Source organism: Pelobates fuscus, chromosome 4, assembly GCF_036172605.1.
Source record: "Pelobates fuscus isolate aPelFus1 chromosome 4, aPelFus1.pri, whole genome shotgun sequence".
Classification (NCBI taxonomy): domain Eukaryota; kingdom Metazoa; phylum Chordata; class Amphibia; order Anura; family Pelobatidae; genus Pelobates; species Pelobates fuscus.
This window is the reverse complement of record NC_086320.1, coordinates 370,226,489-370,244,448: the sequence shown is the minus strand read 5'-3', so window position 1 is coordinate 370,244,448 and position 17,960 is coordinate 370,226,489. Positions and strand designations below refer to the sequence as shown.

Below are 17,960 nucleotides of genomic sequence, written 5' to 3'. Positions count from 1 at the left end.
ATTTAATAGTTACTTTGGTGCACACATAATTCTCCTTTGAAACGAGAAGCACCATATAATTATACCAGAATTAAACAAATATGTATTTATAAGTTGCAGAATAACTTAAAAAAAAAAAAAAAAATGATACACCAGGATTTACTATTAGGAACTTCTAATTATCATGAGTATGTCTGTGGCTTACAGTCAGAATATATTGAGAATATATTTCTTTTAATAAAACTGTTATTTATTAAATAATTTCGCATAACATCCTCTTTTAAATATAAATAAATCGTTCCTTTCATGGCTGTTAATATTCCAAAAATGAGAATCAAATATGACCTTTGTGGGATGCCACAGTGTTTCTTTTTTGGGGTGCAGGGGCATATTACCAAACTAATAAAGAGGGGGGGGGAGAAAAAAGGCACAATAGGTTTGTTTTTTTTGTAAAATAAAAAGGATATTTAAAAACATTGTCAGTCAAAACAAAGCTAAGAGCCTAAAATGCGAAGAATAACAGCTAAATAATGCCAGAATTATTAATTTAAAATAATTAATTTAAGACGCTACATACATACATCTCTCAAGCGCTACTAAGTCACCGGTCTTGGGACATGTCCAATTTTTAAACCTGAAATTTTGAAAGATTGATATGTGTTACCATTATGTCATTGCAAACTGTTTAGTGGCACCAATTAAAAAAAAAACAATAAAAAAAAATAAATGTATAACTACAGCACACATTAGTGGTTATGGTGCGAGGAATGCCTTTACACTACCCCTCCCCACTCCACATTATTGTAAGCAGTCAATCTGTTTTAGAATGGTTTGACTTCTTACCACTAGAGGGCCAGTGGTACAGAACTTAGATTATTAGCATGCTGTCCTGAGGAATTATTGGCATCCTTTATTTTATATGTAATCAATAAAAGCAACATTTTAGAAAGACCGTGAGTGCGGACCTTTAGCTTGATCTCTACATACCTGGATGACCCAGGCCCAGCACCACTAAGTATATATATATATATATAAAAAAAAAAAATTTCAGTCAGTTGTGCAAGGAAACTATGGATTAATATATATAAATATGTTAAAGATGAAATAATTTTTTTTAAATAATTAAAAAATATATATATATGCAATTTCGTTCTAACTGTATTATATTATATATATATTCTATATTGATATCAAAATACACTTAGAACGAAATAATATATATATCTATATACATAAATATATAAGCATATATCACTTTATATATATATATACCAATATATAAATAAAAATACTTGTAAAAAATGAATTGGCGTTCAAATTAGTTTTTTGCATTTTTCACAGAAAAACTAATATTAACGCTAACTTTGGCCACTATTTGTGACTAAGTGGCTACTAAAAAAAGACTGGACATACCCCATTTGCAATACCTTGGGTTGTCTACTTTTGCAAATGGTATGCCATTATGGGGGTTATTCTCATTTATGGGCTACCTTACGGTCTCAAAGGCAACATAACCAATCTGGCAAATTTCAATGTTAAAAAAAAAAAGGAAATGCAAGCCTTATATTTGACTCTCTAACTTTTGAAAACACCCAAAAACCTGTACATGGTGGGTACTGTTATATTCGGGAGACTTTGCTAAAAACAAATAGTGTTTTAAAACAGTAAAACACATCACAACAATTATATCATCAGTGAAATTGACGTTTGTGTGTGAAAAATGCAAAAAAAACTGCACTTTCACTGATTATATCATCGTTGTGATATGTTTTACGGTTTTAAAACACGAATATTTGTGTTCAGCGAAGTCTCCGGAGTACAACAGTACCCCCCATGTACAGGTTTTATCGTGTCCTGGAAAGTTACAGGGATAAATATAGGGCTTGCAAACCAAATTCTCTGGACTTTGTGCCTGGGTTGTCAGGCAGGTCCCTCATATTGTAATTAATAAAATTACTTAATTATGTAAAAATATTATTTAAATAGATTTGTAGAATTCAAATATATATATATATATAAATGTATATATTTTAAATTATTTATATATATATATATATATATATAGATAGATATACATATGTATTTATAATGTCATTCTAAATGGATTTTGATTTAAATATATATATATATATATATGTAGATTCTTATCAAAATACAGTTAGAACTAATTTAAACAGGTATATAATTTTGTGGGGGAATTTTTTTTTCCAATTTATTTATTGATTATTTTATATATATATATATATATATATATATATATATATATTTAACATCATTCTAAGTGTATTTTACTAATATATAATTATATATATTATTATTAAAATACACTTAGAATAATGGTTTATGTATGTGTATATATAGATATGAGCGTTCAGGCAGTCCCCCTGCAGACACTGCAAAAGCCGGCAATTTCGGCCCTGTGATCTCGGGGACCTTGCGATCACATGGCCTGGGAGGGCCGGATCGGGCAGAGGAAGGATGCCTGAGCTCCCAGGATCGTGACCGCCAACGTGGGATCGGCGGGGACCCGGTAAGTGCCCTGGACGGCAAGGACGTTCTATGCCGCCCTCCGGCATTTAGAGCCACCCCAAAAAGGACGGCATAGAATGCCCGCCATCCTTAAGGTGTTAAATATAGTCTCCTCCTTTACTGTATTTAAATGTTTCTATCATATCCCCCCTGTCTCGTCTTTCCTCCAAGCTATACATGTTAAGATCCTTTAACCTTTCCTGGTAAGTTTTATCCTGCAATCCATGAACCAGTTAAGTAGCCCTTCTCTGAACTCTCTCTAAAGTATCAATATCCTTCTGGAGATACGGTCTCCAGTACTGCGTACAATACTCCAGCCCGACATCCAAATATACACATCAAAAGACAAAGATTTGGCTGAGACACATCATTCATTTTGCAGTCTGTAGAAGCTGCAGATCCTGTATTTTTGCAGATACAGAGACATTGTGAGAAATATTTTTTTATTTAAATGTTTTTGATACGTGTATAAAAAGCTGCCCTTTAAAAGCCAAAATATAACTCCCTTATCCTTTTCTTCTTTCCCGCTGATCGGATGCTCCTGCGGATTCCAATTCTCTCTTTTTCTCCTCATACAAGCTGGAGAGATATTGGTCAGGCTGGATCGCAGCCTCCTTTAACTCAGACATGATTTTCTCAACTTTCTCCATGTTCCGAGCATTCTTCATTCTCCTCCCTGCAATGTACAGCTTAAACTCGTCCAGCTGGATGAGTCTGCATGAATCTTCCTCGCACAGGTTTTTCAAACCTTCCGCACTTTTTACTTCGGGGAAGAAAACTAAGCCAGACGTTTTCTCCAACTCTTCGAGCCCAACTTGATACTCGGGTAATTGGTGGTCAAATCCAATGTGGACATTGGGTATCACAAAGGCTCCGACTGCAAGTGTCTCTGCAGGTGACTTCCTCTTGGCCAGGATGACTTTGTAGAGATGAGAAGGAACCGAGACATCATTCATTCCAATCACCTACAAGTAAGAGTTTTGACATATAATAAAAGTTAGGTTTGGCAAATTTGTATCCAGTTGAATTCATTAGATGACATTATTTCCTATGTTACATTATAATTGTTTTGGAAAGATTACATGACTCAAACAGGGTTATTAACTAAAGTGAGAATTCTGGGGAATTAAAGGTGAATTTTTAATTTGAGACTAGAGTAGCCGAACTGGAAGCCCAGTTGACTTGGACAATTTTTCCAGTTCGGCTACTTTGGCCTTAAATGTGAAATTCTCTTTGAATTCTCCATAATTCTCATTTTGGTAAATAACCCTGAAACTGTTGAGAAGAGAAAAGAACTCCTAAAAATATATTGTCAAAAAGTGCTGCTGGGATGAAATTTGGTGCATTGTGATATCAAAAGCACTATGTTATCTTTCGCAAAACTAAAGCAGACCATCTGTGTGCTGTGCACCATTAACTGGAAATGTTTTGCATAATTTTCCTTTTAACATTTCCTTGGCAATTCTAAACACTATATACACTACAATAACAATGTGACTTATTGTTATATATAGCGCCAGCAAATTCCGTAGCGCTGTACAGTGTTCAACGCTTATTACTACATCAAGGTTAAAATTTATCGTTTACTATCCCACAGGGATTTATTCAATTTTTTTTCTTCTCAAAAGTTTAATTTGAATTTCCAAAATTACAAATTATCGCATTATAATCTTGCATTGCGGGAAAAAAAAAAACACAATACACTGATGAAGTGTAGTGCACAGTTTCTCTGCGGTAGCCAAGAAATTAGGTATTATTTTAGTTTACTGATAAGCACAAAATTCATTTCACGAATGAATGCTCTTAGCCTCTGTTTGATTTGCTAAGAAGGAGTGTTCAACTAGCCTGGAAATTCCTAATAGTGTAATGGCAAACACGCAGACCGCTGTGGTTTTAAGTAATGTTTAGAGACAATTTCTTACCTGATAAGTGACTCTTTTTTTCCCGTCCTCGTTCGTTTGAGGCAATACCAGAGGTCCGGAGACGATCCATACATCATCGAACCGGTTTGTCAAGTCCCGACAATACATTTCAAGTCTCAGAATAAAAGAAAATATCATTTTAAAAAGGAAGGCAGAACTACACTCCCTCCACCACCGCCGGAATATAACACAGAATAATTTACCACAAGCTTTTCTTTTGTTTGCGATTAGACACTTCGAGAACATAAGTATCTGATAAAAAGTAATTAATTGAGAACCGTAGCTTGTGCTAGACAAAAGGATCATTCCCAATGTACAATAATTATGGAACAACAGGACCTCTGTGGTTTAGTAAGAACCTGCAAAATGTGGAATCAAAAAACTCAACAGGAAAAAAACGAAGATGTAAAACTAGTATTTAATAAAGTTGAGGAACTTGGAGTGAATTTGTCTGTAGTGATTTGTCGCACTTATTGGGAAACGGGTTACCCCATGGGTGTCTAAAGCCCTGGACAGACCCAATTCCTCTGATCCATTGTCATTTACTCTGTTGGGACTGACTGGACTGGTGTATTAAAAACAATGAAAATAAACTAATAGGCAAGGTTTTCCAGGCAGACAGGCTCCGTAGCCTTATGTAAATATTAAAATAAATAATTATTTTACTCAATAATAGTGGATGATAGGGCACTATACAGTTTTTGGCTGCCACCCCTGCATTTTATAAAAATGTTTTCAAAATACTTTCAAGTATTTTGACAAAAATTGAGGTTCTCCTTGCGCCCAGGGACGTTTGAGCCGCGAGGCAAACAAGGAATTTGCCTTGGGCAGCATTTTCCAGGGGGCGGGAAAAAAAGCCACCCCAAATGCCCAGGGCAAATGTCTTTTTAGCCTTGCGGCTAACTGACAAGCCAGGCGGGCGGTCGGGTGGTCAGGCGGTGAGGGAGCACTTTCCCCTGAGCTATGATGTCATATTCCGTCTCCCGGCATCACTCTGCGGCGCGCGAGAGAGCTGAGCAGAGCGTTCAGGGGAAAGTGCTCCCTCGCCAGCGCTGCCTGACCGACCGCCCAGCAGCCCCACTAGACCCCAGGGAGAGGGAGAACCACCCCCAGTATTCCCAAAGGTAAGGAGGCTGGGGGGGTTACATTTTTTTTAAAAAGTGTGTCTGTTAGTGTGTGTGTCTGTTAGTGTGTGTGAGTGTGTTTGTTAGTAAGTGTGAGTGTGTGTGAGTGTGTTTGTTAGTAAGTGTGAGTGTGTGTGAGTGTGTTTGTTAGTAAGTGTGAGTGTCTGTTAGTGTGTGTGTGTGTGTCTGTTAGTGTGTGTGTGTCTGTTAGCGAGTGTGTGTTTCTGTTAGCGAGTGTGTGTTTCTGTTAGCGGGTGTGTGTTTCTGTTAGCGGGTGTGTGTTTCTGTTAGCGGGTGTGTGTTTCTGTTAGCGGGTGTGTGTTTCTGTTAGCGGGTGTGTGTTTCTGTTAGCGGGTGTATGCGTATCTGCCAGTGAATGTGTGTGTGTGTATTTAGAAGGCGGGGCAGGGGAGAGCGCGTGAGTTTTGTCCTGCCTAGGGCAGGACAAAACCAGGATACACCACTGCTTGCGCCCAAAGTCTAGTTCCTCTACGGCCAATCGGGTATTGGGATATTTTTTCCATACAGGGGCACACAAGCTTGGACAGTGATGATAGATTGCAAGAAGCCGCCCCACTCTTCATAAATCACTGTTGTCAAAGGTTGGGTATTTTTGGACAGATAATATGAGAGGAGGAGGGCGGAAAGCCAAAGAACTGCTACAATATGATTATAAACACTATCCGTTACTGTTTATACTTCCATTGCAGCATAATACTTATAGTGCTAACAGATTCCTTTAACATGATTACAGAATGGATAGAAATTAAACAATGCAATGAAACAAGAGTTACACAACTCTTCCCATCAATATCCGGACACCTCGGCCTTCACCCCTCCTGCTGTTCTGCAGGTCTCATTCCCACTTTTTATATTTTTTTCCCTCTATTTCGCTTAAAATGTGATTTGCAAATAAAGGTTCCACATATAAGGCCACTTGTCTTATGATCTTCCTTTTATGATATGTCAAAACATTTTGTTTTTGCTTTATTTGGTTTTATCTTTAATAAAAAAGGGTTTACAAAATGAAAACAAATGACATAGAAAGCTTGGTAGTAACAAAGTGTCCGCAGCTCTACCAAACAGATTTCACTGTAAAAAGTCACATTTTTGATATGATCCAAGTGGAGTTATTTACAGGTTTTATGCTATTTTAATTTTAACCCCCCACACTCCTACTAAACCTATTCTCTGCTGAGCCTTTCACGAATGCATGTGCCCTTGTATTTGTTTTCCTTTCAGATTAGACGTTTTTATTTAGCAGAACTCATGAAAAGAAAACAAAAAGTTTACCAATATCTTAATTTGGCTTAAAAAGTCAGACCTATAATGAAAAGAAAAATTCTTCTCAAATGTCTACAAAGAAAAAACACACCATTGTCCAGTGTGTGACTGATTCTTTAATAACCATATATTCATTATTGTTCTATGCTCCGTAGTATTAAACTTCACCTTTCTAAATCACAATGGCTTTCTGTTGTATTCAACTTTTCCCTTTTAAATCAAAAATTGCAAAATAAAAAGGTCACATGTCAGTTTTTTACATTTTCGGGATATTTAAGCATAAATTTCAGCTTTTTTTCCCCACACACGTCATGTCACATATAAAGTAGATCCTGCAGTTTCAAGACGTATGGTTTCATTGTGGATACACCCAGATGTAAATGTAGCAGAAAAAAAAAACATATTTAATTGCCCGCGTTTTTATCAGATTCATGGTAATTGTGCAGACATTTGTTTTAGAATTTGTGTAGATCCCTACATTAAAATGCTACTAACTGGCTTCACGTTAAGAAAAATATCTTTTAAATAAAACACAGATTTAGAATAAATCTCCCAAAAAATTTTAATTTAAAAAAAAAAAAAAAAAAGGTCACTTTAAAATAGATGGTGATGGGTATTCTAATTATGGGATTTACCCCATTAAGGCAGTAATTGACAACAGGATCATGATAACTTTGTTCAGTTATGATGTTTCATAGCCAAATCTGATAGACAGGAAGGATGATAGACAGTCGTCTGGGATCCTAATGCTGTTTGCAGTCGTGTCAATAATTGTGAAGACATTATATTTACAGATAGGTAAATAGACAGACAGCCTGATTTGTGTTTTGTCCACGTGGCATTTCAGTACAAATAATTTTGTCCATGCATTCATTTTGGGAAAAACTACCCACTCCCTCTGTGGTGGAATCTCGGTAAAAATAAATTTAGTAGGCCGAGATTACCACGTGGCATGTGTACGTGCATATGCTGACGTATCGATCAGTTGGTTGCACGTGGCAAGATACGATCAGTAGTGTACGGAGCATGTGCAAGAATACAGGATATAGTATTCCCCTCCTCCATTGTGCTGGACAGGCCATGCGGTCAAACAGGAAGTTAATTCTTATTTGTGTTGATTGGTTAAGAGAATGTGCGGGTGGAGCTTAATATGGGAGGAGTTATATGCCTATATAAGGAGCCTGCACTATTGTCCGGGGCTCAGAACTTGTGGTATTTTGGTGACGCTAGTCCCTCTGAGTCCCGATCGGTGATCCAATAAAGAATCTCTTCCTTCCTGAAGAAACCTGTGTCCATCTCTCTGTGCTTGGCTTCCGTCAGTTTCTCCGGTATCACCTCTAGCATGTAAGCTCATTGAGCAGGGCGCCCAACCCCTCTGTTCCTGTGTGTCCAACTTGTCTGGTTAAAACTACATGTCTGTTCGTCCACCCACTGTAAAGCGCTGCAGAATTTGTGGGCACTATCTAAATAATAACATATAACATATATACATATATGTTATGTGTGTGTTAAATATATAATCATACATTTTCTACAATTTTTTTCCACCCTCTAATGGTTTCTTCTCAAATGATCTGTGAATAAAATTAACATGTTGTGGCTGTCCACTATAAACCTATTTATTTTTGGGTGGTGTGAGGAGACTGTGGGTAGAGTCTATCTGGATTTCATCCAAGACTTTTCAAACGGTTAGACAGAACCAGAGAAATCAGAGCACCCTTAAGCCCGCCGTCTGAGATAACAATGACAAATGTAATTTCATCCGGTAATATATGCTCACTTTATGCAATAATATGCTGCAGGTGATGGGCTGGCAGGATTTAGGACACCAGGTTCTAGCAGTTCTTTCTGAGTCACAGAATAGATATAGCTTAACACAAACCAGAGAGTCTGTATTAATAACTACCTACCACCATAACCACTATGATAAGCTGTACTGGTTATGATGTCTACAGGGTACCTTTAGATACGGCCAGATGCCAGTTCTGGTTTTGTTCTCATACTGTGCTCACCTGTTCCAGAAGCCAGCATTATTTTCGTAATTTTGGGGAACAATATTGGAGAGGTAGAATGTTTCTGCCATGGCTTCCTAGGTTTAAAAGGAAAAACAAACAATTAGACATCATACTAAGCAGAATTATCTAAAAAGAATCCCATAAATACACGCATTAAAGAAACTGGACATATGGGAGTAATACTGAGATCTAGCCCCTACTAGAGCTTTGAGCCCCAAACAGTTCATATTTTGGTTAATCCCTTCCAATCTTCACAGTTTCCAAGGTCTCATACTGTGGATTCCAACTAATGATGTTGAGCTCTACTCTTGAGGATAGAACATAAACCAGGACAGATTACCCACTGTAAAGCGATGCAGAATGTGTTGGCGCTATATAAATATTATAATAATAATAATAATAATTACTTGGAAGGGGAGAAAACAGATTCTACAGCACAAGGAAAATCCAACCAGAACAATCACAATACAAAATGCTAAATGTTAAGATAAATCAATATTCTATGGATGATAGCCAATACGTAGTACTCCAGCAGCAGGACTAAAACTCCTGTGATGGTCAGCCAGTCACAGACACCTTTGGCTGCTTTTAGGATGCTGGCCGAGGAACATAAAACATGCGGTTCCAAAACTGCCAAAGGAGATACAAGCAGATAATGCCAGTTATGACACTAAATGGCATTAAAAATGAAGCCCCAGGTATATAAATAGGTCAAAGTGTTGCCTTTTGCAGCGGAGCAATAAGGCTTCATTCAGGGGCGGTCAAGGGGAAGATCCTCAGTTGTTGCAAAATAGCAAAGCATCATGGGGGTTATTGTTTTGCAACAGTTGGAGATCTGCCAATTTACCATTCCTTTCTTCCATAAAATGAAAGACAAATATCTCATTTAAAATCAAGTATTACAAAAAAGAACACTTTAGCAAACTTCAAAATTAACTGAGGGGTCAGCATGTCTTCACTGAATCCACCTCCACATAGGGCAAAAGAAGAAAGCCAGATCAATGTCATGTATCACACGTTTGTCAGCAGAACCCACAGACACAGAGAGATACAGCTACCGTGTACAGACACAGGCTGCATTTAAAGGACAACGCTCACTGCCCATGATCTTTCATATTATGTTTACTTATCCCTATATCTAACAAATACAGGATTTTTTAGGTGTTTAAAATAATATTAAATATATAAACACACACCTTGTTATCCTACAACTGGGTGCCTCCATCTTAGCTCCCTGTCAGTCATTGTTATAAACTCTGTCCTTTGCACCTGGCAGTCGGCATAGAGAAAGCGTACAAAGAAGACAAACAATGTTTCTATTTCTCGAATTCATTTGCAATGTTTGCCCTGGCTGTGCCTTGTCGGAACTGGATTCTGATAGAATTTGCTAAATCGTTCATATAAATTTAACAAGGAACAGAGCGTCTCAGGAAAACAGGTTAACTCAAGTTAAATGTAATTATTAATGTTTTATTCAGGGCTGTAAGTTCTATAAAAGTATCAGTTCCGGTAACCCTTTCTGTCAGACACTCTCAGCATATTGAGTCAACACACTTATAAACAGGGCCGGCGCGTCCATAAGGCGGCACAGGCGGCCGCCTTAGGGCGCACGGGCTCTGGGGGCGCAAAATTTCAGTGACCGGCAGGAGGGAAGCTCTCCCTCCTGCCAGCCACCATCTCGGCCCCGGCGCGGCTGTGCTGTGCGGAGATCAGACGCGGCGAGGGAGCTCTAATCTCACCGCTCTGCTCCCTCGCGCGCTGTCTGCTGATTACCGCGGGAGCCGAAATATGACGTCATATTCCGGCTCCCGCGGTATCAGCAGACAGCGTGCAAGGGAGCAGAGCGGTGAGATTAGAGCTCCCTCGCCGCGTCTGATCTCCGCACAGCACAGCCGCACGCCGCTCAGCAGGACCCCAGGGAAGGATGCATCATCCACACCAGCTCTCCAGGTAAGGAGGCTGGGTGGAAAATGTATATTTATTAAAATAATTAGTGAATGTATGTGATGTGTGTCTGTGAGTGTCTGTGATTGACAGTGTGTGTGTCTGTGAGTGTATGTGAGTGACAGTGTGTGTGTCTGTGAGTGTCTGTGTGTGTGTCTGTGAGTGACAGTGTGTGTGTCTGTGAGTGTCTGTGTGTGTGTCTGTGAGTGTCTGTGTGTGTGTCTGTGAGTGTCTGTGTGTGTGTCTGTGAGTGACAGTGTGAGTGACAGTGTGTGTGTCTGTGAGTGACAGTGTGTGTGTCTGTGAGTGACAGTGTGTGTGTCTGTGAGTGACAGTGTGTGTGTCTGTGAGTGACAGTGTGTGTGTCTGTGAGTGACAGTGTGTGTGTCTGTGAGTGTCTGTGTGTGTGTCTGTGAGTGACAGTGTGTGTGTCTGTGAGTGTCTGTGTGTGTGTCTGTGAGTGTCTGTGTGTGTGTCTGTGAGTGTCTGTGTGTGTGTCTGTGAGTGACAGTGTGTGTGTCTGTGAGTGACAGTGTGTGTGTCTGTGAGTGACAGTGTGTGTGTCTGTGAGTGACAGTGTGTGTGTCTGTGAGTGACAGTGTGTGTGTCTGTGAGTGGCAGTGTGTGTGTCTGTGAGTGACAGTGTGTGTGTCTGTGTCTGTGAGTGACAGTGTGTGTGTCTGTGTCTGTGAGTGACAGTGTGTGTGTCTGTGAGTGTCTGTGTGTGTGTCTGTGAGTGTCTGTGAGTGTCTGTGTGTGTGTCTGTGAGTGACAGTGTCTGTGTCTGTGAGTGACAGTGTGTGTGTCTGTGAGTGACAGTGTGTGTGTATGTGAGTGTCTGTGTGTGTGTATGTGAGTGACAGTGTGTGTGTCTGTGTGTGTGTCTGTGAGTGTCTGTGTCTGTGAGTGACAGTGTGTGTGTCTGTGAGTGTCTGTGTGTGTGTATGTGAGTGACAGTGTGTGTGTCTGTGTGTGTGTCTGTGAGTGTCTGTGTCTGTGAGTGACAGTGTGTGTGTCTGTGTGTGTGTCTGTGAGTGACAGTGTGTGTGTCTGTGAGTGTCTGTGTGTGCGTCTGTGAGTGACAGCGTGTGCGTCTGTGAGTGACAGCGTGTGCGTCTGTGAGTGACAGCGTGTGCGTCTGTGAGTGACAGCGTGTGCGTCTGTGAGTGACAGCGTGTGCGTCTGTGAGTGACAGTGTGTGCGTCTGTGAGTGACAGCGTGTGCGTCTGTGAGTGACAGCGTGTGCGTCTGTGAGTGACAGCGTGTGCATCTGTGAGTGACAGCGTGTGCGTCTGTGAGTGACAGCGTGTGCGTCTGTGAGTGACAGCGTGTGCGTCTGTGAGTGACAGCGTGTGCGAAAAATGCATCTTCGCCTATGTACCTAAAAATCCAAGCACCGGCCCTGCTTATAAAGCAAAACAGACAATTACAATTGTAACGGATCGCCTGGCACCCCGACTGGGTACCTCCGTTGAAGGATGCTCCTAGCGCTTCCTGAGGCCTCCAAGCACTGCAGCAGACACCATAACCACCGTAGACTCCTCCAGAGAGCAAAACAGGAACCAGCTATTCCAAGGGCTTAGCAGTGTTTCCGCAAGGGAATATGACAAGCATAGCAATCCCTTGTAGCAGATTCCCCCAATAAGAGACGGCACTCCAAATTGAGGGTAAAGTAGAACTCAGGTTTAATTACACACACTATGCTTTTATGCAATTCTCCCCTGCAAGGGAGACGCCCACATCCAATTATAGATTACCCAATCACACAATGGTTACATCCCACAGATTCCCTCCCCTTAGCCTGAGAGGTAACCCAATTATACGTACAATTTAAACATACATTTTACCCAACTTTCATAACTCTAAAACCATACATCCAATATTAATAACAGTTACAAATTATTAATCAGCACATTCCAAATACAAACATACCCAAAAATCATACGAATCCGTCCAGACGTTCGGGAGATAGGTATAAGTCACTTTTGACCGACCGGCGACCGCAGGCACCTTTCGATGCCCAAAACAGTTCCATGGATTTGGGCTGTGCGGTCGGTCTATTTTACACCGTGAAAACGACTAAGTCCCATTCGAACGGGCGTTCGAATCTTCGAACGGGACTTAGTCTCCAGCCGCGGTGTCGAAGAAGGTACGGGTCAGCGGTGTTCGTGCATTTGGGTAGCCGCAAACAGTTCCATAGATTTGGCTGCACACACCGCTGACCGCATTCGAATAAGTTAAAATGGCTGCCGCCACGTGTTCGTTTGTCGAATGGCGGCCACTTGACGACTTCAGCACTTCGACGACTTTGACTGCATTCGAAGTGCCAGTTTAAAAGTTGGAACACTGCTCCCAAGTATTTAAAGGGCCAGGAACAGCATACAAATATCCATTGTGCCCAAATACACTTCCTACAGGGTTAATACACCCCAGGGCCATAGTCGCAGGGCAGGAGGCTAGCAACCAGGCTTCTCCAGTTCACAGTGGCGAGGTTGGTTCCGCCACAACAATGTCCGGGATTTAGTCACTAAACCGGGAAATTGGGAAGTGAAATTGTTCATGATGACGCAAGCACTGGAAAATAAAATAGCAAAAAAAAAAAAGGGGGCAAAAATTAGATAAATTCTACAACTCTGTGGTTTTGACCTATAATTTGTAATTTTTTTTGTGATTTTCCAGATATGTAAATCGGTTTGTCAAGTTCCACTGAAACATGTTAGAAGGACAGAAAATAAATAAATAGCTGATGAGTGGATATTTATATTTTGTAAATTTCACTTTGCATTTCACAGCCGTCTTTCCCTGAATTTTGTGACAGGTTTGTCTTAACATTACTTACAATAAATGACACACATTCCACAATAATAAACAATGGTGTAGGTAGCCCCTGATACATTGCCTCCCTCCTATATATGTTAATCTTCATATGTCAATCATTGTCTCCGGAGAGCGATAACGCATACAGCACACACATGAAACGGAAATAGGAATGTGTCGTACAGTTGAAAACTTATTGTCTCCTGCTGGCGCCATGTGACCTCTGGACCACCCGCTCTTCAGATAGTCTTCATTGGAGGCATTAAAGATTTGGGGGATGTTCGGATCCGGCTTGAACTTACAGTGTTTCCGGTCAGCTTTACCTAAGATAAAACAAGCAATTTCAATCAAAAATTATATAAATAAAAAATAAAAAAAGAAACATATATGAATGTTTCTAATAAAAAAAAACACATGTAGAACTATACCAAAGTAATTAAAGGAACACTCTCCTGCCCGATATTGGTTTAAATCACTGTTTAGTACATATACCCCTAATGAAAACTTACATCATTTAATTGTGTTAAGCTATGTTTGTTTAGATATTATATCAATAAACGGCTTGCAGTAGTTGTAGATCTATTGTCTGCAGCCTTTACAATCACTCTCAGACACCCAGACTTTCTGTGGCTGTCCAATCACAGACTTCCCAATGCAGCTCAATGACAAGTCTCTGCAAGGCAGGTGCTGTCTCTTGAGTTTAGCTCCGCTGACCTAACAGACCAGAAAGTAACAGGACCGGTTGTCTGATTTGCAGCCAACAGCCAGGAGTTTCTATTGAAACCTGCACTTTTTGTAAAATAAAATAAATAATAAATACGGTATATACAATAAATTAGAGGACACGCTCTTCACACATAAAGCACTTCAGAAAACTAACGTGCTTTAGGGGTCAGTAGTGACCATTTAAATTATGGAGACAGGAATGAGATTAAATTGTTATGGAGTTGGAAGTATTCCTTTTGGGACACAGACCTCTTTCTCACCAGGCAGACCTACTATATTGCCCATAAAAATCTTTATAAAAAGTATTAATATCCAAGGGTTGCAGATTTCCAGTAAGCACAAATACTGAAAAGATAGCAGAGCTTAAACATATTGCATGCTCTGTACTGTAGATGTAACAGCAGTTAGACCACAAACATGCAGGTTATGTACTGATAAGGTAGCAGAGCTTAGACCATACACAGCGCAGGTTCTGTATTGATAAGGTAAGAGAGCTTAGAGTATACACAGTGCAGGTTCTGTATTGATAAGGTAAGAGAGCTTAGAGTATACACAGCGCAGGTTCTGTACTGATAAGGTAAGAGAGCTTAGAGTATACACAGCGCAGGTTCTGTATTGATAAGGTAAGAGAGCTTAGAGTATACACAGTGCAGGTTCTGTATTGAAGAGGTAGCAGAGCTTAGACCATACACAGTGCAGGTTCTGTATTGAAGAGGTAGCAGGGCTTAGACCATACACAGTGCAGGTTCTGTATTGAAGAGGTAGCAGAGCTTAGACCATACACAGTGCAGGTTCTGTATTGAAGAGGTAGCAGGGCTTAGACCATACACAGTGCATGTTCTGTATTGAAGAGGTAGCAGAGCTTAGACCATACACAGTGCAGGTTCTGTATTGATAAGGTAAGAGAGCTTAGAGTATACACAGTGCAGGTTCTGTATTGATAAGGTAAGAGAGGTTAGACCATACACAGTGCAGGTTCTGTATTGAAGAGGTAGCAGAGCTTAGACCATACACAGTGCAGGTTCTGTATTGAAGAGGTAGCAGGGCTTAGACCATACACAGTGCAGGTTCTGTATTGAAGAGGTAAGAGAGCTTAGAGTATACACAGTGCAGGTTCTGTATTGATAAGGTAAGAGAGCTTAGACCATACACAGTGCAGGTTCTGTATTGAAGAGGTAAGAGAGCTTAGACCATACACAGTGCGGGTTCTGTATTGAAGAGGTAGCAGGGCTTAGACCATACACAGTGCAGGTTCTGTATTGAAGAGGTAGCAGGGCTTAGACCATACACAGTGCAGGTTCTGTATTGAAGAGGTAGCAGGGCTTAGACCATACACCGTGCAGGTTCTGTATTGAAGATGTAGCAGGGCTTAGACCATACACAGTGCAGGTTCTGTATTGAAGAGGTAGCAGGGCTTAGACCATACACAGTGCAGGTTCTGTATTGAAGAGGTAGCAGAGCTTAGACCATACACAGTGCAGGTTCTGTATTGAAGAGGTAGCAGGGCTTAGACCATACACAGTGCAGGTTCTGTATTGAAGAGGTAGCAGAGTGTAAACAAAAAACAAAGCAGTCATAATGATGTATATTTCAGCTTCATGGTATGGGATTCACTTACCAAGCATTTTTTCTTTTGAAAGATGCTCAATGACCCATCTAGGAGTTTTCTTTGCTTGGTCGTAAGATAAGGCATGGTTAATATACTGTCGGGTCTCTGCGCCACTCAGTGGAAATCCAAACTCCTCCAAGGAAGTCCTGGGTGCCGTTTCTAATAGGGATACATCCGAATTACACGTCAGAATAATACAGGACTGTATCTCTTTCTACAGTGTACATATTACTGTTATAGAACGAGAGCAAATAGGTTATTATGGTATTTGCGGAATAAATCTGAGCTTTTATATTTATCTTACGTGATAACTATATTACTAATCACTCAGGTGTGCTGTAAAACTGTCACAAACTGCCATGAAATATATCGTATAATATTGTCTCAGATACATTTTCAGCTCTGAAAAACGTTTCTTAATATTCAAACAAAAGATTCCCTGTGCAAATTATTTATGAACTGCCTTCTGTGTGGGATCAGTCTGATGTGCCATTACAGAGAGAACATATCTGAAGAATAAGTGGACAAAAACTAAAACGTGAGATGGGATTTACTAAAGGGCATGCTACTGAGTTCTATAGAGAGAGAGAGAGAGAGAGAGAGAGAGAGAGAGAGAGAGAGGGCTAGACTGTGTGAATATGTATTCAGTATTTATTAGTACATATTAATGTAGTGTACAGTGTGCATATATATATATAACTATTGCCTGCTTTTACATTGTATAAACTGATATCGTATAAACAAGAGCAGCGTTTCCCAATTGGTATTCCGCGGAACACTAATTGGGGTATTGATATATATATTAATATATTAGTGTATATGTATTGATATATTAGTGTGTGTATTGATATATTGGTGTATGTATTGATATTTATTGATATATTAGTGTATATGTATTGATATATTAGTGTGTGTATTGATATATTAGTGTATATGTATTGATATATTAGTGTGTGTATTGATATATTGATATATTAGTGTATGTATTGATATTTATTGATATATTAGTGTATGTATTGATATATATTGATATATTTGTGTATGTATTGATTTATTGGTGTATGTATTGATTTATTGGTGTATGTATTGATATATTAGTGTATGTATTGATATATATTGATATATTTGTGTATGTATTGATTTATTGGTGTATGTATTGATTTATTGGTGTATGTATTGATATATTAGTGTATGTATTGATATATATTGATATATTTGTGTATGTATTGATTTATTGGTGTATGTATTGATTTATTGGTGTATGTATTGATATATATGTGTATGTATTGATATATTAGTGTATGTATTGATATATATTGATTTATTGGTGTATGTATGGATATATTGGTGTATGTATTGTATTCATATATTGGTGTATGTATTCATATTTATTGATATCAGTGTGTGTATTGATATGGTGATTTAGTGAATACGGTTACATTATACAGAAGACATTCTGCTTGGATAAAGCTCTCTCACCAGGTACCGGTTCCCTCCGGCCGTACAGTTGCAGGGCGGCCAGACACGAGGCTCCGCTGGCTGTAGCTCCTACAACGAAACCGGCCAGGAAACGGCGGCTCCGGGAGAACATACTGACGGGGGAGTTGCCGGTTCAAGGAAGAGCGAGGAGGGGGAGGAGTGGCCGGGACCGGGAACAGCAAGGGACCAGGGGGAGTGGCCAAGAAAAGGAAGCGCCGGATGGAACGTTCAGGAAATGTATCGCTTGCAGAGAATGACAGAGAGATACATTGTAACAGGGATTAGAACGTTATACTGAATCCCCCATTAAACCTGCCTGGAGCGAGCCTGGTCATTTATACACACACAACTTACCGGGAGCTCTGTGATACTATACATACACTGCCTGCACAGAGTGGGTGTTACTTCGTGGAGCTCTGTGATAATATAACATAACCTGCACAGAGTGGGTGTTACTGCCGTGGAGCTCTGTGATAATATAACATACCCTGCACAGAGTGGGTGTTACTGCTGTGGAGCTCTGTGATAGAAC

General features: G+C 39.8%; 1 protein-coding gene across 1 annotated transcript; it reads right to left on the bottom strand.

Annotated features, from left to right (window-relative positions):
- Window positions 1-2,948: 2,948 nt before the first annotated feature.
- On the bottom strand, window positions 2,949-17,583 carry EXOG (exo/endonuclease G). The gene is made up of 6 exons (XM_063450819.1): window positions 17,429-17,583; window positions 15,959-16,108; window positions 13,798-13,937; window positions 8,851-8,927; window positions 4,431-4,545; window positions 2,949-3,473 (listed from the first exon to the last, which is right to left on the bottom strand). Exons 1-6 carry the CDS (start codon window positions 17,538-17,540, stop codon window positions 3,015-3,017), a joined length of 1,053 nt encoding a protein of 350 aa, XP_063306889.1. The 5' UTR covers window positions 17,541-17,583; the 3' UTR covers window positions 2,949-3,014.
- Between the last annotated feature and the right edge of the window lie 377 nt (window positions 17,584-17,960).